The 16,945-nt window shown below is 34.5% G+C and overlaps 1 protein-coding gene across 5 annotated transcripts; it reads left to right on the top strand.

Annotated features, from left to right (window-relative positions):
• Nucleotides 1-48: 48 nt before the first annotated feature.
• Nucleotides 49-16,548, top strand: LOC106165256 (hypoxia up-regulated protein 1). Of its 5 annotated transcripts, XM_013543409.2 has the most exons (27): nt 49-227; nt 846-926; nt 1,115-1,176; nt 1,532-1,563; nt 1,820-1,898; nt 2,136-2,287; nt 3,717-3,755; nt 4,010-4,086; nt 4,589-4,717; nt 5,165-5,269; nt 5,811-5,883; nt 6,385-6,571; nt 6,889-7,023; nt 7,472-7,554; nt 8,068-8,200; nt 8,625-8,800; nt 9,041-9,182; nt 9,446-9,500; nt 9,669-9,808; nt 11,109-11,258; nt 12,538-12,645; nt 13,046-13,149; nt 13,479-13,689; nt 13,848-14,072; nt 14,710-14,968; nt 15,410-15,487; nt 15,614-16,548. In XM_013543409.2, exons 2-27 carry the CDS (start codon nt 863-865, stop codon nt 15,727-15,729), a joined length of 3,114 nt encoding a protein of 1,037 aa, XP_013398863.2. In that variant the 5' UTR covers nt 49-227; nt 846-862; the 3' UTR covers nt 15,730-16,548. The 5 variants fall into 5 exon arrangements, with proteins under 5 accessions (XP_013398863.2, XP_013398865.2, XP_013398864.2 ...); XM_013543411.2 differs by lacking the exon at nt 49-227 and having other exon boundaries at nt 15,413-15,487; XM_013543410.2 differs by lacking the exon at nt 49-227 and having other exon boundaries at nt 11,112-11,258.
• The last annotated feature ends 397 nt before the right edge of the window (nt 16,549-16,945 follow it).

The raw sequence follows: 16,945 nt of genomic DNA on the forward strand, positions 1-16,945 counted from the left end.
GGTTTTTAATACTTTCATAATACAAATATATTGAGAACTATGCAATTTTCGTCTTCTTGTTTATAATAATTTCATTGTGACCCGGAAGTTAAAAGTAACCAATCACGTCTCGCCACACCGATTGCCGGCACCTTCCGCTATAGTTCAACGTGTTCTTAATTTCTTGTTTAAAATTCCGACTTAAAGTTGACGCTTGCATCACTAGTCCGTATTTCAAGATTGAGCAGGTAGGTTTAGTTAACTGTTACACCGTCTGCATTGTTTTCTTTCAATAATGTACTTTGTCTTTGATTGTCAGCTATTTGAAGTCTTGTACGACATTTCACACATGTGCACTTCTCTGTCAACGACAATGTGACAATGACATTGTAACAGAATTTTTTTCTTAATGCCGACTGCTTGGATAAAATATAAATAATGACAACAAAAAGATCACACTTGGAATGATCAACTTACCAAGATGTTTAACTGAATGTGAAGAATTCAGTAATTTTGACATATTAATTTTATTACCTTTAAATAAAAATATGGCATGATTAACATTTGACTGCATAATTGCCGGTGCATTGTCTATGAACCCCTTAAAAATCAAGTGTATATATTTTCTTTTTGTTGACGAAATTCATTATGGTCTAACTGTTATGACAGAAGTTTTTCACACCTGACAACAGGGAATTAAATTGGTGTTTATTTATATCGCAAAGACAGACAAAATTCACTTGTTAAGTGTAGGCTGTGACCAATCTTATATATTACACATAGTTGACTTTAAATGATTGCTGGGCTTATCTTTATGACAGTGTTGCTGGTGAGCTACTTGGATATATATTTGTTTGTATTTTCAGGATACATTTGCTGTAAGATGAGACAAAGTACTAAAATCCTGGCAGCATTGTTGCTGCTGGGATATTTATGGACAAGCGCAGGTAAATTATAGGCTTTTCCTATTAATTATTACTCTGCATACTACTCTGTTAATATGAAATATTGAACATGAATGGGAAGTATATAGATAAACAAGCTTAAGTTTAAAAAATCGGGGAAAGGTGTAGTTTTTTTATCTCTATAAGTCAACATCATTTAATATTATTATTCCGTGGCTTATTATTTCCAGAGGGTATGGCAGTGATGTCAGTAGATCTAGGAAATGAATTTATGAAGATTGCCATAGTGAAGGTTTGTCGTGCACACTTTTCATCTGTTAAAATTTTTCAGTTAAACTTCTATATTAAGTTAGCTAGGTATAGTTTGTAATCATATCCTATAATCCTTCTGAATTACAGGTATAAAAATGTAATTTTATGTGTGAAATTTGTAAAAATCTAAAATCCTGAAAACATAACTTGCAATTTCTCATTGCATTGAGAACATGTGAGAAAAAAAAAATGCGATTAAAAAGAGAGACTAAAAATCCTAAAACTAGGCATAATCCTGAAAATTTTCACCTATGTGTCTTTAATCTTTGATATTGGAGAACCATGTTTTTTTTACTTTAAGAAAAATATTATAATCTCTCATATTATACTTTCAGCCTGGAGTCCCTATGGAAATTGTCTTAAATAAGTAAGTTGTTTCTCATACACTCTGTCCTCCTCCCTGCTTTGTTAATTCTTTGTCTTGAATAAGTGATATTTTCTTTCACATTCTATCTCTTTCCTTGTTTCTTTCTGATAAAATAAGCATTAATTGCTTTAATTTCAATTGATAAATATAAAAAAGAATAATACTACGTGTACAGGCACCTGTATATGGTTTCTATACACTTATTAACAGAAGCACACCTGCATGGTCATTAAGTGTCTCATCTTAACTCTTTCAGAGAGTCGAGGAGGAAAACTCCAGTTGTTGTAGCATTCCGTAATAACGAGAGAGAATTTGGGGACCAAGCCATGAATACGGTAAATGTTGATGCTGGAATAAAGAAGCCAAACACCAAAACTGTTTCAAACTCATAAAGCTGGTTGCCATAGTCTGATTTATTATAATTATATAATATAAGATAATAAAGGCCAGCATGGGGCCATGCTAAAAGCTGGTTGATCTGGTTTATATCATGCACTAAAAAATTTTAAATTATAGAATAACTCTGCAGTTTCATAGGTGTGATATTTTATCTCATTCTTCTTTTTCTATAGGCTGTCCGTTACCCAGCCAATGCCTTCCTCTATCTGAAGGATCTCCTGGGGAAGAAAGTGGACAACCCAGTAGTGAAACATTATCAACAGAGGTTCCCTTACCATAACATTGTACCCAGTGATACGGGGACAGTTATGTTCCAAATAGATGAGTAAGTGATATAGGGGAATCGTATTATTTAGTCGGAAAGGATTAGAGACATGGTCGTGGTAGTTCAGGTAACTGTAGGTGATAGGAAGGGTGCCACATGTGCTGCTATTTGGGTTGTTTTGCCCCCAGAGAAATGAGATTATTTTAGGATCAAACAGATCGACCAGGTGTAAATTATAAAGCTGAATTGTTATGTCTTTTGAGACTTTAAATGGTATCATTTAAAAGTACCCCAAGGGTGTATTCCCAGAGCTTTTAGATCGATCTATACCCCCAAGAAGCCTCACTAGATTACTGTCAGATAATCCGGTTTAATGTCTGTCCCGCCTACTACAAGCTGTAAGGGGGTAATTAACTTTCGTGCACGCTCGGCTGACAGCTGTTTAGCGTGAACCCCCAGGGAGTTAGGTTTGTCTAAAGTAGATCGATCTAATCTCTGGGAATGGGGTCCAAGTGTTGCACTGTAGAAGCATTGTCTATGTGATATCATGCATGCTTGTAAACAAGTGTTTTTAAACAGGCCCGTAGCCGGGGGGGGGGGGGGGGGTTCGGGGGGTTCGAAAGAACCACCCCTTTTGCTGGAAAAAGGTCCACTCTGGGTAAAATTTGATCTAGGTACATGAAGTTTTTATGGGAAAAGGTCCACTTTTTCAGAAAAAGAAACCCCCTTTTGAAATTGCTGACTACGGGCCTGTTAAATGACATATAATATATAACATTCTGTTTATACAGAAGACCTTGCATATAACACACTTATTGGAACCTGTTATTTTTATCCCTGTTATGTGAAAAGTTCACTAAAAGAGTATAGCCATGTTTGTGTTTAGATGGGTCTCACATTCAGTACATTAAAGACAAAGTGTCCGGTTTATGTGAGGTTGTTAAGTACAGGGTCTGCTGTACGTGAAAATACATAATTTGAATTGTGAAGATAGTGGCTAATATTAACTGCATGTTCAGATCACTGTATGCTGGGCTGTGAAGGTGATAAAGGTTATCTGCATGGAATGGGAAATGTCCAAGACTGATGTCATTTTCATGAATATATACAGCCTTGTTAATATGGCATGGATCTTCACTGAAAACCTTTTCAGTACTAACAAAATTTGCACAGACTGTCAGTTGCCATTTATTTTCAAAACATAGATCACTTCAAATTCATTTTTATTCATATTATTGAAGTGTTAAAAGTGACAAATTGATTTGTGAAGTCAACATACTGAAGTATTTTAACACAGCATGTTTTTTTTTTCGATTTGACATTATCTGACAAATATATAATTACATAAAAAATACAATTTACTAAATACTCTTCAAAAAAAGTCTTATAAACAGCAGATAAATATAAGACGTAATAAAATTTCCTGCTGCCAGTGTTATACTTCTCAAAGAGAAACACTTTCTCAGTCTGTACATTCCCATCCTTGCAGAGTTCATCTTCGCAGCCCTCATTCAAAACCTAGTTTTGGGTAGGTAGATGTTTATGTTAGTTAGTATAACCTTAAACCTTAACTAACGCTTTTTGTGAATAATTTTCGGCAAAAACGTTACTATGTCATAGGAATCGTAGAAGAGATTATTGTATATTTCTCGTTGTTAAAGGACAAAATGCAAGATAAACCATATTAAATACTTCATAGGAAATTGTGAAAAAAAAAAAGAACTAAATCTCTTTATGTTATTGGCATCACAGTATATACATTCATAATATCATTGTTTCCAGGAACACCAAGTATTCTGTGGAGGAACTCTTAGGAATGGTGCTCCAGGAAGCCAAACACCTGGCTGAGGGATTCGCAGGTAAGTAGTATAGAGTTATAACAGATTTATAGAAGAGCCAATTCAATAAAAAACCAGTCTTTTGTAGACCATAGCAAGAAAGAAAATGATGAATTGCCAAATGAAACCTGTATTTGTCTGTATAGAAATTTCTAAGAATAAAAGCATTAGTTTATTAATATGACAGTCATGAAATGGGACTCCACACTTAGCATCCAGTTTTTCCTGATGAAAATGAGACCAGTAATGTGCACAACTTTTGAAAGTAGTACTTTCGATTGTGGAATAGGTGTATTTCCTCGTGTCATTACTAAATATTTATTAGTAAGTGATTGTTTATTTTAATTATTATTTTGGACATAATCAGCATACTTACTTATGTTCTAAATATGCTAATTAAACCATTACGTCTTTAGTAGATGAACTTAAGATAAAAATTAATTTGCAATGTTTTTTTTTTCAATATTAGCTGCCTGGATGAATAAAAATTATAATATTTTAATATTTGCAATGTATATTTAAGAGCAACCAATATCTGATGTGGTGATCACAGTACCTCCATTCTTCAACCAGGCAGAGAGGAGGGCGATGACACTGGCAGCGGAGTATGCTGGTCTTAAACTGCTGCAGCTTATGAATGATAACTCTGCAGGTAAATAACATTTATAATTCTCTAAGTGATATTTATTAAGTGGCTAATGGATAAAACGTAGGAGGTAAATAACACCCTTCTTCCGCCTGTCTTTCAAAGGGAAGTAGTCTCATCCCCCCTCACCCCCCCCCCAAAAAAAAAGTGTGTACATTATGAAACCATACACATTTGCCATACATTTTTTGTTTATAACTTATTTTTGTTTTGTTTAATTTTGTTGTCAGTGACTGAAGGTCTGAAAGAGTGTGTATTAAAAAAAACCCTTTATTTACATTATGTAATTTCCTGTTATAATTTTTGTTCTGCCTCTTTCTCTTAATACATAAATAATTAATTTCCCACAGCCCCAACAAATTTTAGACATCAACTTTTTTCCCCCATGCAGAGCAATATAATGGTTACAAGATATATGTCATACAAATTCTGATACCATATTTCCTATTCCAGTTGCACTGAATTATGGAGTGTTCAGGAGAAAAGAATTTAACGGCACGGCACAACACTATATGTTCTTTGACATGGGAGCCACCAGCACCATAGTTACCATTGTGGGTAAGTTTGGTTGCCATGGAAATGGCCACATTGATGTCACGACAGCTATATTTAAAGTCACACAATGAGTGTCTGGGCTTTATATAGTAAGCATTAAATTATTTTCCTGGAAAATTCTTTTTCCCGAAATAAACAAAGGTCTAAATCATCAGGTAGTGCCCACAGAGTTTGAACGCTTAAAATCTTTTGGGTACCTCTTAGCTTGTAATTGAGGTAGGGACCAGTTTACTGCACTGGTGATGGTAAAAATGTGAAACTTAGGTCTCCGTAGTGGGTGTTTAGATAATAGTTTTGCCAACAAATTTCACAAATTTACTGGTATTTTGCTAAAGGTCTAACAAGAATGGTATATACTTTTTGCATTGATTCTGAATCAGAGTTCATATTTTATGACAGACTTTATGAATATATTATATATCTAAGTGAATGATATATCTTTTTTAATATGAAGAAGTGAACTTTAATATTGTGCATGGTTTTGCATTAAATATCTTTATTAGATTATCTGTAACTTATTTAATTAATTTGTTTTTGTATTCAGGTTACCAGTTGGTGAAAACTAAAGAGGGTTCTTATACAGAGACAAATCCTCAGGTGACAGTTAAAGGTGTTGGGTAAGTAGAGGTTTGGACAGGTATATGGGTACATGCCTCTACCCAAGTAACAGATGTCAAAATATTCCTGATATATATGAGATGTTTAGCAGACAAGAGACAAAAGTATAATCAATGAAGATTTATTGAATTTTATGTTTTGAAAAATGCAGAAAACCTCAGATTTAAAGGGACGAAGGTCTCAGTTTTCAATCTTTCCTCCTAAAAGTCTGTTGCCTGCTCCACATTTTTTCTTACATTTACAACACTATGAAACCCTAGCATACAATAATTACCCAATGAATCATCCACACAACCAGACTTTTCCTAAAATTGTCTTTTATTTATTAGTAAAACTAGAAAGTGTTGATTCAAAATTTTTGAAAATTTTGTTTGCTCCTTCTCAGAAAGTTCATTTTAAAAGTTGTTAATGACAAAAAATTCATTCACTTTTGAATTATAAAATATTACAAAACAAAAAAGAATTCATTTAAAAATGCATTTTCCATTTCTTCCCCGTAGGTTTGATCGTGATCTTGGTGGCTTGGAGTTCCAGCTGAGGTTCCGCGACCACCTGGCGAGATTGTTCAACGGCCAGAAGAAGACCAGCGCGGATGTTTTCCAGGACAAGAGGGCCATGGGCAAGCTGTTTAAGGAGGCCGGGAGGGTTAAGAATGTCCTCAGTGCCAATACTGAACACTTTGCACAGGTGAGGGCTTAAGATTGTAAAATGTTATTAACTTAGGTTTAGCTTAGATTGTTACTATCAGTGAACTGTGTTAAATCAACTGTTTTGTGTTGTTGTTAATTCATAAAATGATGGAAGACTCTTAGATTTATCAAGATTTTTGGATATTTGTAAAAAATTGTAAAAGATTTTCTAGGGGGCATACCTTTGCATTTTAGGGATTTCTTTAAGAAGATCCACTTCATCTCTGAAACATAGAATCTCTTTGTTTATATCAGGTTTCTTTTTAAAAACCTCCACTTCATCCCATATACATAGAATGTGTTTCTTTCCTCCAGGTTGAGTCCCTGTTAGATGACCAGGACTTCAAGGCCAAAGTGACCAGAGAAGAGCTGGAGGAGATGTCCCAGGACATGCTGGACAGAGTGGCCAAACCTATAGAGGACGCTCTCAAGGTGTCACAGATGACCATGGTGAGGGGTTTTGTTAATTTGTTTAAGAATTCTCAGGACAGAAAATAAAGTCGAGTTTTTTTTAACTAACACTTTGGTATTCAGTTTTATTCTTAAAAATGTATTTATCAAACTTTCTATATTGATGGTAAAACTCGTTAAATATAAATTTTATCTTCTCCAGACCTGTGTTTATAAGGTCCCCAATTCATTCCTTTCTCCCTGTGTCTTACAACCCCAAGCCGCGTCTCAATATATATCTATAGAGCTTAATGATATGAATTGCTTCACAGTAAAGTCAGGGCTCTAGAACAGAGATTTCACATTTTGTTTCATCACTGCCATACTAAGTGATTCAAGAAAGCTTGCTTTTTCCAAATCAAAAGTAAAAATGTCTACACAGTTTTTTATGTCTTTTATGTCTTTTATCTGGTATTTAACCCCAAGTATTTTAACTGTGTATTCTCAGGGGGAGATCAAGGAGGTGATTTTGATGGGGGGAGGGACCAGAATGCCCAAGGTCCAGGAACTCATCTCCAAGGCTACAGGAAGGTATGTGAAAACTGTCTTCCCTCACTATGTAGTGAAGTCATAAGTCCAGTGACATATACAGTGAACCAGTAGTTCTGTAAAGATTTTTTGTGACAAAAAAGGGTTTGACATCAAAATTTATCAGTGAGTACCTCTAATAATTATTAGTTGATGATAAAATAACTATGTTATGATATATCATGGGTGTGTATTTTGCTTTCGTTACTATGGTGAGGGAATTTTGAGGATTGCATCCTTCCATCTGTCATTTGTCACATCAAAACCTTGTAAAGCAATAATTGTGTCACTGAGTACCCACAAAACTCTGAACACAAAGTCTTTCATAAGAACAGTGTACAGATTTGTGTAAATGCCATGAATTTGACCTGGACGCACAACCTCGACCTAGATGCACATATTACCTTCACCTAATTACATGGCACTGATATATATTGGATTCTGTCCCGTATCATATAAATATATGTATGCAAATAAATAGCACTGAAGTACATCAGTCATGTTTCTCTCCTCCAGACAGGAGCTTGGCAAGAGCATCAACACAGACGAGGCTGCTGCGCTGGGAGCTGTCTACCAGGCCGCTTTCCTCAGCAAAGGATACAGAGTCAAGAAATTCCTGGTCAAAGATGCTAATCTTTACCCTATACAGGTGAGATAATGCAGGCTTCTTTCGGTTACCTGCAGTGTGATACACCTGAGCTTCATGTGAAAGCTTGAAAGCTGTTTATGCTCTTGGCCCATGAAATTCACCTGTTAATGAAATTAAAGTATTTAAACAAAATGCTTATATATCTAAAATAACGTTGTAGCTCATGTGTTCATAGTTTTATTTTGATTTTCCGTTTTGGAAAAAATGCATTTTATATTTGTTTTTCAGAAATAAAACTTGCTGATAATTAATCTCACAGTGCAAAAAATGATATACATTTAGTGTAAATAATTAATCACATGTAGCTTTGATATATATTATAGACACCATTAAAGTCTACACAAATTTATAAGATGGCTGTCTTATGAAAATGTTTTATAAAGCCATGGTAAACTGTTTTGATACCAAATCATTTGTCGCACAGGTTGAGTTTGAGCGACAGAAGGAGGGAGAGGCTGTCAAGACAATCAAACGTACCCTGTTTGGCCGTATGAATCCTTACCCACAGAAGAAAGTAATGACGTTCAACAAGCACACAGAGGACTTTCATTTCCGTGTTAACTATGGGGACCTTAGCTACCTGGAGGAGGTGGATGTCAAGTAAGTGAAGAAATTGGAATTTTGTTTTTTGGGGAGTTTGAAAAGAGAAAGTTTGTGTGTTAATGTGTACACATGCATAGAGAGAGAGAGAGAGAGAGAGAGAGAGAGAGAGAGAGAGAGAGAGAGAGAGAGAGAGAGAGAGCGAGTAGAAGACAGACAGAGAGAGAGAGAGAGAGATTCCCATTTCCAGGAGGAAAATTCCTATTCTGAATTAAACATGTATATTTAACTTATTTTCAGGAATTTTGATTCCCTGAATCTGACCAAAGTGACTTTGAAAGGAGTCAAAGCTGCCCATGAGAAGCACAGTAAAGATGCTGAGAGCAAGGGAGTCAAGGCACACTTCAGAATGGACGAGAGTGGAATTCTAACTCTTGACAGGGTCAGTTGATAATATGAAGAGCTTCTGATATTTATCATTCCACTTTAGACTCTTTCCTCCTTTTTCATTTATAAAAATTATAACATCAAGAGAATCATGAACCCTTGGCCCCAGGCCTGAAATACTGAATTGATGACCTTTGAACTTGAAAAACTAACAAAGCCGATTTTAGCATTCTACAGACCACTACTGTACTGCAAGTTTTTAATGCAGTGGCATTTGTTTTAAACAGTCAGTCAATATTTATTTTTTACCTTCACCAGGTGGAATCAGTTTATGAAAAAGCTCCTCCTCCGGAAGAAGAATCTACCCTAGCAAGTAAGGGACATTTTTACCATAAGATAATGTTTTTTTTTTTACCACTTAAACTCACAGAATTACTTTTGTTTTGAATAAAGTTTTCATTCAAATGTATATTTTACTAAAATGAATTGGTTTCATGCAAAAGTTTAATCAGTGAATTTATGTCTGGAGTTTTTTTTTCAGAGCTTGGTAACACCATTTCCAACTTTTTCTCTGGTAAGAGTGAGGAGGAAGGAAATGTTGAAGACAGCAAAGAGAAAGATGACAAAGGGAAGGAGAACGGAGGAGAAAAATCTACGGACAGTAAAGATGACACATCAGAGGTGAGAACTTTTAGATGATATTTTAAATTTGATGAAAAATAAAGGAGTAACTTAAAGCTGCAGCAAATTGAATGGCTTTATATGCAGCTTCCACTTCCTTAGTTGAAGCTTGCTAGAATAATTTATTTTCAATATTAGGTTATATTGTTTTAAGTTAGAGGGCAAATTTTTTGTTTATTTAATTTCTTAATTTACTTTGTTTTTGGCGCATTGAAAAAATATAAGAAGATCAAAATTTCTAACAATAGAAATTGAAATTGAATTTGAATATAATACTAAAGCTTTATCTATAGCATGTAATTGCATGTTAACTTATGTTATCTCATCAGCCTAAATTTTATTTTTTGATAAATGTTTGACATACAAGTACAAGCTAAAGAATTTTGATGCAAAGTAAAAAATAAATGGGCTTTTGTGAATGATTTAATAATTTAAGAATTTGAAAAAATTCAGATTCCAATTTAAGTATACCCTCTCTTAGACACTAACCTTCAGTCACGAAGTAACAAATTGCTGCTCACAAATCTCGGTCTTGGATAATTATGGTCAGCATATGTTTTCTCTAAACCTCATTCTTAAGACCGCTTTTTGCATTCCTGTTGTTAACATATGCTAGACTTGTCTGTTCTTCAAATCTCTGTATGTAAATTTTCCTGTTTAGCTCACAGTTTAACTCAAACAATGGTATTATGTTAAATAGATCTCTGGCGACATCCTTTCTGATTGTGCCTCATTATAGACCAACACATGGTCCTGGATTTAAGACCCTAACTTATTTTCATACATAATATACATATATATTATAACCCACTTTGCTTGCTTTTATTGTTTTTTTCCTCTTATTTGGATCTTGGTTATTTTTGTTGAAGTTGGACTAACCCTTCTATACACAGACTAGATTTGGGATTTTCATGTTGGTGAAAAAATTAAGATATGCCCATAAAAACTGCAATACTTGTGGTTAAACCAATCTGTTCAGGCCCATGGCCTACAATTTCAAAGGGGTGGGGGTCTTATTTCTGCAAAAGTGGATCTTTTGCCTTGAAACCTTCGTGTACCTAAATTAGTTTTTACCCAGGGGTGACCTTTTTCCTGACAAAAAGGGTGCGCTTCTTTTGAACCTCCCCCCCCCCCACCCCCCTGACTAAGCACCTGCTATTGGTCCAGTGATGGAAGGGTTAGAACACATTTAGCTACATATTTTACCTTTGCATATTTATTTTTAGTTTCTGTGGCTTATTTTGTTGCTCTTGCTCTACTGTATCTTCTTGCACTGTGGAATTTGTCTCCATGTTGTTAGCAGGACAAGAAAGAGAAAAAACAGAGTGATAAGGCTAAAGAGGAAGAGAAAGAGAAAAAGGAAGAGAAAACGGAGAATAAAAAGGACACCAAAGCTCAAAAAGAGGAAGTAAAGAATGAGAAGAAGGAAGAAAAGACAGATCAGAAAAAGGTGCTTTATTTGAAAAAACAAAAAAACAAAAAAAAAAAAAAATTGAAGTGGGTAACGCCCATCACAAACTACCAGGGAAAGTGATTGTTATCTTTACCGTATATGTTGTGTTGTGCAGGTTAGGATTTCTTTCTTTGAAAAATGGTGAAAGTATTTATGCCTCTTTGTTTGTAAAAAGTATTTCAGTTTGCTTACAGTTATACATCTGACCTCTCATTAATTTCCCTTCTTCATCTTTGAATTCATTTTTGGTTCCATTTTTAGGTTTCAGCAAAATATATAAAACAAACATTGCCATGGCTTCTATATAAAAATAAATAAAAAGTGAAAACATTCTGTACTTTTGGGAATGAAAGATTTGTATATGGTTAAAGGGATACCTACAAGTACCACTTACAGTACTAACTTTCTTCCTGATACTTCCCCCCCCCCTCCACCCTCTACATCATTTCTGCAATCCTAGCTCCTGTACTTGTGTTTAATTGGTACTGGTACATGTGAATTCTTGTGATGACATTTTTGTTTCAGTATTATACAGAAATTGCCATAATAATCATGGTATAACGTTTTAGAGTGTCATTGAGTGATACAAAAAAGATTTTGGACCCTATATGTATTGAAAAGTGTTGGGTTTAAAGGCTAGTGCGACTGAGTAGTTATGATTTGCTTTTTTTTGTATGGGTTGATATGTTATCAAAACTATATAATAATATTATGATAATGACAAAAAATCACTTCATTAAAAGCATGAGGTAAAACATGAGTTGATCCAGGGGGTGTGACACAGGCCTCTCCTCCCTTCAAGTCAAAATTGGGCCCAAACCCTTACAAACACCGAGACCCACAAAACATTAGCATGACATTGCAAAATGTCTAGAATTACACCTTTGTTTTGCTCAAACTTGTGTGCCCCCTCCTGTTCTTTATTTCTCGTATTATCCAGTGTACGCATGCACGTTTTCAAGGCAGAGGAGAAGTAGTATTACCCTCATATAGAGCAGCTGGAATGAATTGGAATAATTGTTTACATAAAAACAATTAATAATTACTGCAATTTTGATTGACCATTAGTTATTGTTGCTGGTGCATGGCTGTTGGTGGGGGGGTAATTCCTCTAATAGGTAGTATTGAAATTGAACTGATAAAATTCTTACTTATACATTGGTCTTTATTATGAGTTATACCAGATAGTAATAGACAAAATAAAAAGTTATTTTTTTAATTTGATATTTTGTATATCAGACTCTGTAGTTTAGGTTCTGAATGTCCCTATTTTCAGGATGAGACGCCAAAGGAAGGCAAGGCAGACAAAGGTGAACAGAAGGGCAACGAGACCACTGACAAAAAAGATGGCGATGCAGCCAAGAATGAGACAGCAGAAGAAAAAGTGAGATATTTTTTTGTGACATAGAAATGATTGATTATTTTGATGGCATACAGTGGTATTGATCTTGATCTTATACATATGGTAATGACCCTGGACTTTGCATGATTCATGTGTTGCCAAAGCCGATTTCACAAAGCTGATTTTTCACAATAATATATACTGGTAGATGTAATTTTGTTTTGTTGTTTGGCAAATGTGAGCTATGCTGTTTTTCTCTTGGATAAATTGATGACAGAATGAGGTCCCCCCCCCCACCTTCTTCACAGCTTTACTTCTGAAAACTATTCTTTGTGAAAATTGTGACTGTATGTCACCCAGAAAAGCCATATATGCCTGTCTTCACCAAACCTCTGGATGTGGAACAAAAATATTGAATAACATTTACAATTTGGTTCTCCAGAAACCACCTAAGCCAGTGACAATAAAAGAGGAGATCACACCAGAGTCTGAGATCCTTGACCTCCTGCCGCCCAGTGAAGATGCAGTGAAAGCTTCAATAAAAGTGTGAGTACATATTTTTTATACAACGAGACTGTGACAAGCTGCCATATTTATCCACAGGAAGATGACTGCTATGTACAGGAAGATTTATGGATAGCTTGTGGAGATGCCATCCAGATGACAAAACTTTTAGTTACTGTATCATTTTTAACTGAATAACTCAGTTAATTGTGCATGTTTCATTGTCCATTTAGACCATAATGTCTTCTTGACTTTTTGATGAAAAATATTGACATTATGGATATCTGGATCTGTAGGATGTTAAGAGTAGAATGTGACTTTGGGAAATGCATGTTGAATACCTTTAATATTTAATGCTGTTTCTCTTCCAGACTGGAAAAACTAAAGCAGAAGGACGAAGATAAGATTAAACTGCAGCAGGCCCATAATGCACTGGAATCTTTTATATTCGATGCCCAAGATAAGCTGTACCAGGAACCTTATGAACAAGCATCCACCGAAGAAGAAAGAAGCATGCTTCGAGAAAAATTAACAGCAGCATCTGATTGGTTGGATGAGTCTGATGTGACAAATACAATACAGGTAGGAATCGCACTAAAGTTGATAACAAGGTGTGATTATAAATTAATACAGCCTTTTTGTGAGGAGATATAATTTGAGAATGACATTTTGAGAAAAAAAAAAAAATTTTATCTCACTTTTTAATATGTTGCTTATGGAAATATTTTCTTTATATTTAGGAATTCAAAGATCAACTCAAAACTCTTAAAGATGCCACTAAGGCCCTCTATGAAAGAGTAAGAGAACACAGCGAGAGACCCAAAGCACTTGAAGCACTGAAGGATATGTTGAATTATACGGATATGTTCTACAAAGGAGTTAAAAATTTGACAGAGAGCTTAGAGGACCAACCTTATACAGAAGTGGAAGTCACAACGTTAGAGAAATTAATAAATGAAACAAAGGTTTGTATTGGCTGTTTTTATATCCTTTATTTTTTTTAAATCTGATAAAATATTAATCAAACGTTTGGTTGTGTATATGTGCAATTTTGTGTATCTGAGGATAATTTTATATCAGATTTGTTGCAATTTACAAATTTTGAGACCCCCACACCTTCTCTCTGGGATAGAAAGAATTAGACATTCTAAGTATTTTAATACTCTCACTTTCATAAAAAATACTAAAAGATGTTGGCCAAATTTGATGTTAATTTGTTTTTCAGTTAAAATCGTTACAAATACAAGTTTTAAAGAGAATGTGTATTGGAAAAGATATGTAAATTGTGGAGTCAGTGGGGATTTTCATAGATGTATAGAATGAATAGAATGAAATTCTTGTTCTTGATTTGAAATGTTTCTGTAATGGTTATTTCATTTTGAAAAAAGTGTCTTTTGTAATGATGATGAAGCAGAAAATTGTTTCTTAAGATACCAAACATGTTTTCTACTTGAACATGAGAAATGATGTTTCTCATTGACACGTTAGTCACACATGTGGTGAGGATCCTTTATTGTCAGTAAGTGTGACTCGGGTAGAAAACATTATGCATGATCTTTTGAAATGATTGGTCATAAACCTTGTACTATTGTTTAATTTTAGAGTTGGCAAAAGACAAATGTTAAAGCCCAGAAGGACACTCCACTGACAGACAAACCAGTGCTGTTAGTAGAAGATATTGCAGTCAAAATCAGAGCTCTTGACAGAGAGGTCAAATATTTGATGAACAAAGCAAAAACATTTGTGCCCAAGAAGCCTGTTAAGCCAAAAAATGAAACAGAGACACCTGGCAATGAGACTAAAATTGAAACACCAAATAATGAGACGAAATCTGAAGAGGAGGGCTCTGCTGAAGGTCAAGGTCGGTATTTTTTTGATAAGAAAAATGGCACGTTTGATAGAAAAATATCACATTTGCTTGTTGTTTAAAGGAAATAGTCATTCAAGATACTTGAAACATACTTTAAACACTTTGCTGAACAAATTGCTTGTAGATTATTCTCTTGCAGTGAATAATAATTAAAGTCATATTAAATTTGTTCAGCTTACTTGTACATTGGGAATTTGTTTCTGTCACAAGCCTTCAAAATGAATTTTTCTTTTAGATAAAAATAATTCATAACTAACAAACATCAGAATCATCAGCAAGACTTAAAAATGTTAGTGACAAAAATATGGTTAGTCACATATAGATGCAATTAAAATTTATTAGTAGAAATTCCAAGAGCATTAACTAAATTCTTTGTAAATGTTGTCATTTTGTTAACAAGTAAAAGTAATATTTCAATTGGTTGATATTTAGCAGACAGCACTACTCCAAGCACAGAAGAGCCAGTGGAACAGCCTCCGCCTCCTACAGAAGAGGAAAATAAAAATAAAGGTAATCTCCCCTTTTTTTCACTTAAAACCCCCTCTTCCCCTCTCTCACACACACTTTTACTATAACATTAAATTTTATTTTCTTATTTGTGTATTTTTTTTACAAATTTTACCGCTTGTTTTTCAGAAGAAAAATTAGAGCTACCAGAATCAGAAGAAACAGATAAAACTGGAAAGGAAGACAAATCATCAGAATCTAAAGAAACGGACTCTAAAAAAGATGATGAACATATTGAACTTTAACATTAGGTTACTTACTAGGCATTTAAGTTATTTTATTTAAAAAAAAAAAGGGCACAAGAAAACCGAGCGGAAGTTTGGCAAAAATGTTGTTAACAGAGCAGAAATTGTAGATGTGGATATGTGAAGAATTCCTGAATATAGAAATCATAAAAATTTACCTACAAAGTCACCAGCCAATGAAAAAAAAATCAAAACCAGGGTTTCAAATACTCATTTCATTAAAAATTCTACTCTACTGCCAACAAATGTGGCCTTGGTTATTTCCATGGGATAAAAAATGTGTTACTGGCTGTATAAGTTGTGTATTTTGACAGTATTTAAATACATTTTGTACATTACTATGTCTCAGTCAGTGGTCTTCTGTGGTTATCATTTGGGATCTAGAACAAACAGGAGAGCAGATTTGTGGAACTCGGGACGAAACACAATTGGTTGGATGAATGCCGATTGTGCAGAGAACTTCCCAGTATGACCGTGATGCAAAGATGGCATCTCAAGGTGGATATGCTTGTTTATGATTGAACAGGCAGTGATGTAAAGTCACTTGATATTGTTACTAACAGTTATTCACGTCTATGTGACAGAAATATATGAAATAAAAAAAAAAAAAAAACACTGGTACAATTCCTGGCCCAATGGTCGCAATCTCGTCTCAAAGAGAGTTATTACGGGCCAACTTTATTAATTTAAATGTTATGTACGATCTCTTTACACATTTAATGTGATATGGTGTTCTTTATGAATGTTCAGGTACTCGGAGATGTGAAAGAAATTGATATAATTTTTGTAAAGACAAAAGACATTAAAATATTACATTAAGCATGTGTTATTTATTTATTAATACTTCTAACTGGTAGATTTGCTCTTCAGTAAAATATCAATTTTATTTCATATGGGTATAAACAGATGTACAAAAACCAAATGAAGGAAAAAATTCCATTTTCCTAATTGCAGCTATTTAACTCAACAGTACTCATGTTGGACCCTAACTTAACACACGTATGTAATGACTGTTAATAAACTGGATACGTTCCTTCCAAAACATGAGGAAAATTACTTTATCTTCCCTTGTGCAGATCCAGATGAAGTCAGAGGGTGTCAACTGGTCAACATGCGTCCTTGGGAGTATACAGGATACATGAATACTGCCACCAACTTATTCTATGTCCTCAACTTTGTTGTCCCATCTATGACGTCAGATACAATGCTGTCAATA

Source organism: Lingula anatina, chromosome 7 (assembly GCF_051362555.1).
Source record: "Lingula anatina isolate TDL-2025a chromosome 7, LinAna3.0, whole genome shotgun sequence".
NCBI lineage: Eukaryota > Metazoa > Brachiopoda > Lingulata > Lingulida > Lingulidae > Lingula > Lingula anatina.

Excerpts from the sequence above, each read along its gene's own strand:
- LOC106165256 (XM_013543409.2), top strand. The coding sequence starts at position 863 with ATGAGACAAAGTACTAAAATCCTGGCAGCATTGTTGCTGCTGGGATAT. Across the intron at positions 12,646-13,045 it reads ATGAGACAGCAGAAGAAAAA|AAACCACCTAAGCCAGTGAC; the intron begins GTGAGATATTTT and ends TTGGTTCTCCAG. Across the intron at positions 13,690-13,847 it reads ATGTGACAAATACAATACAG|GAATTCAAAGATCAACTCAA; the intron begins GTAGGAATCGCA and ends CTTTATATTTAG.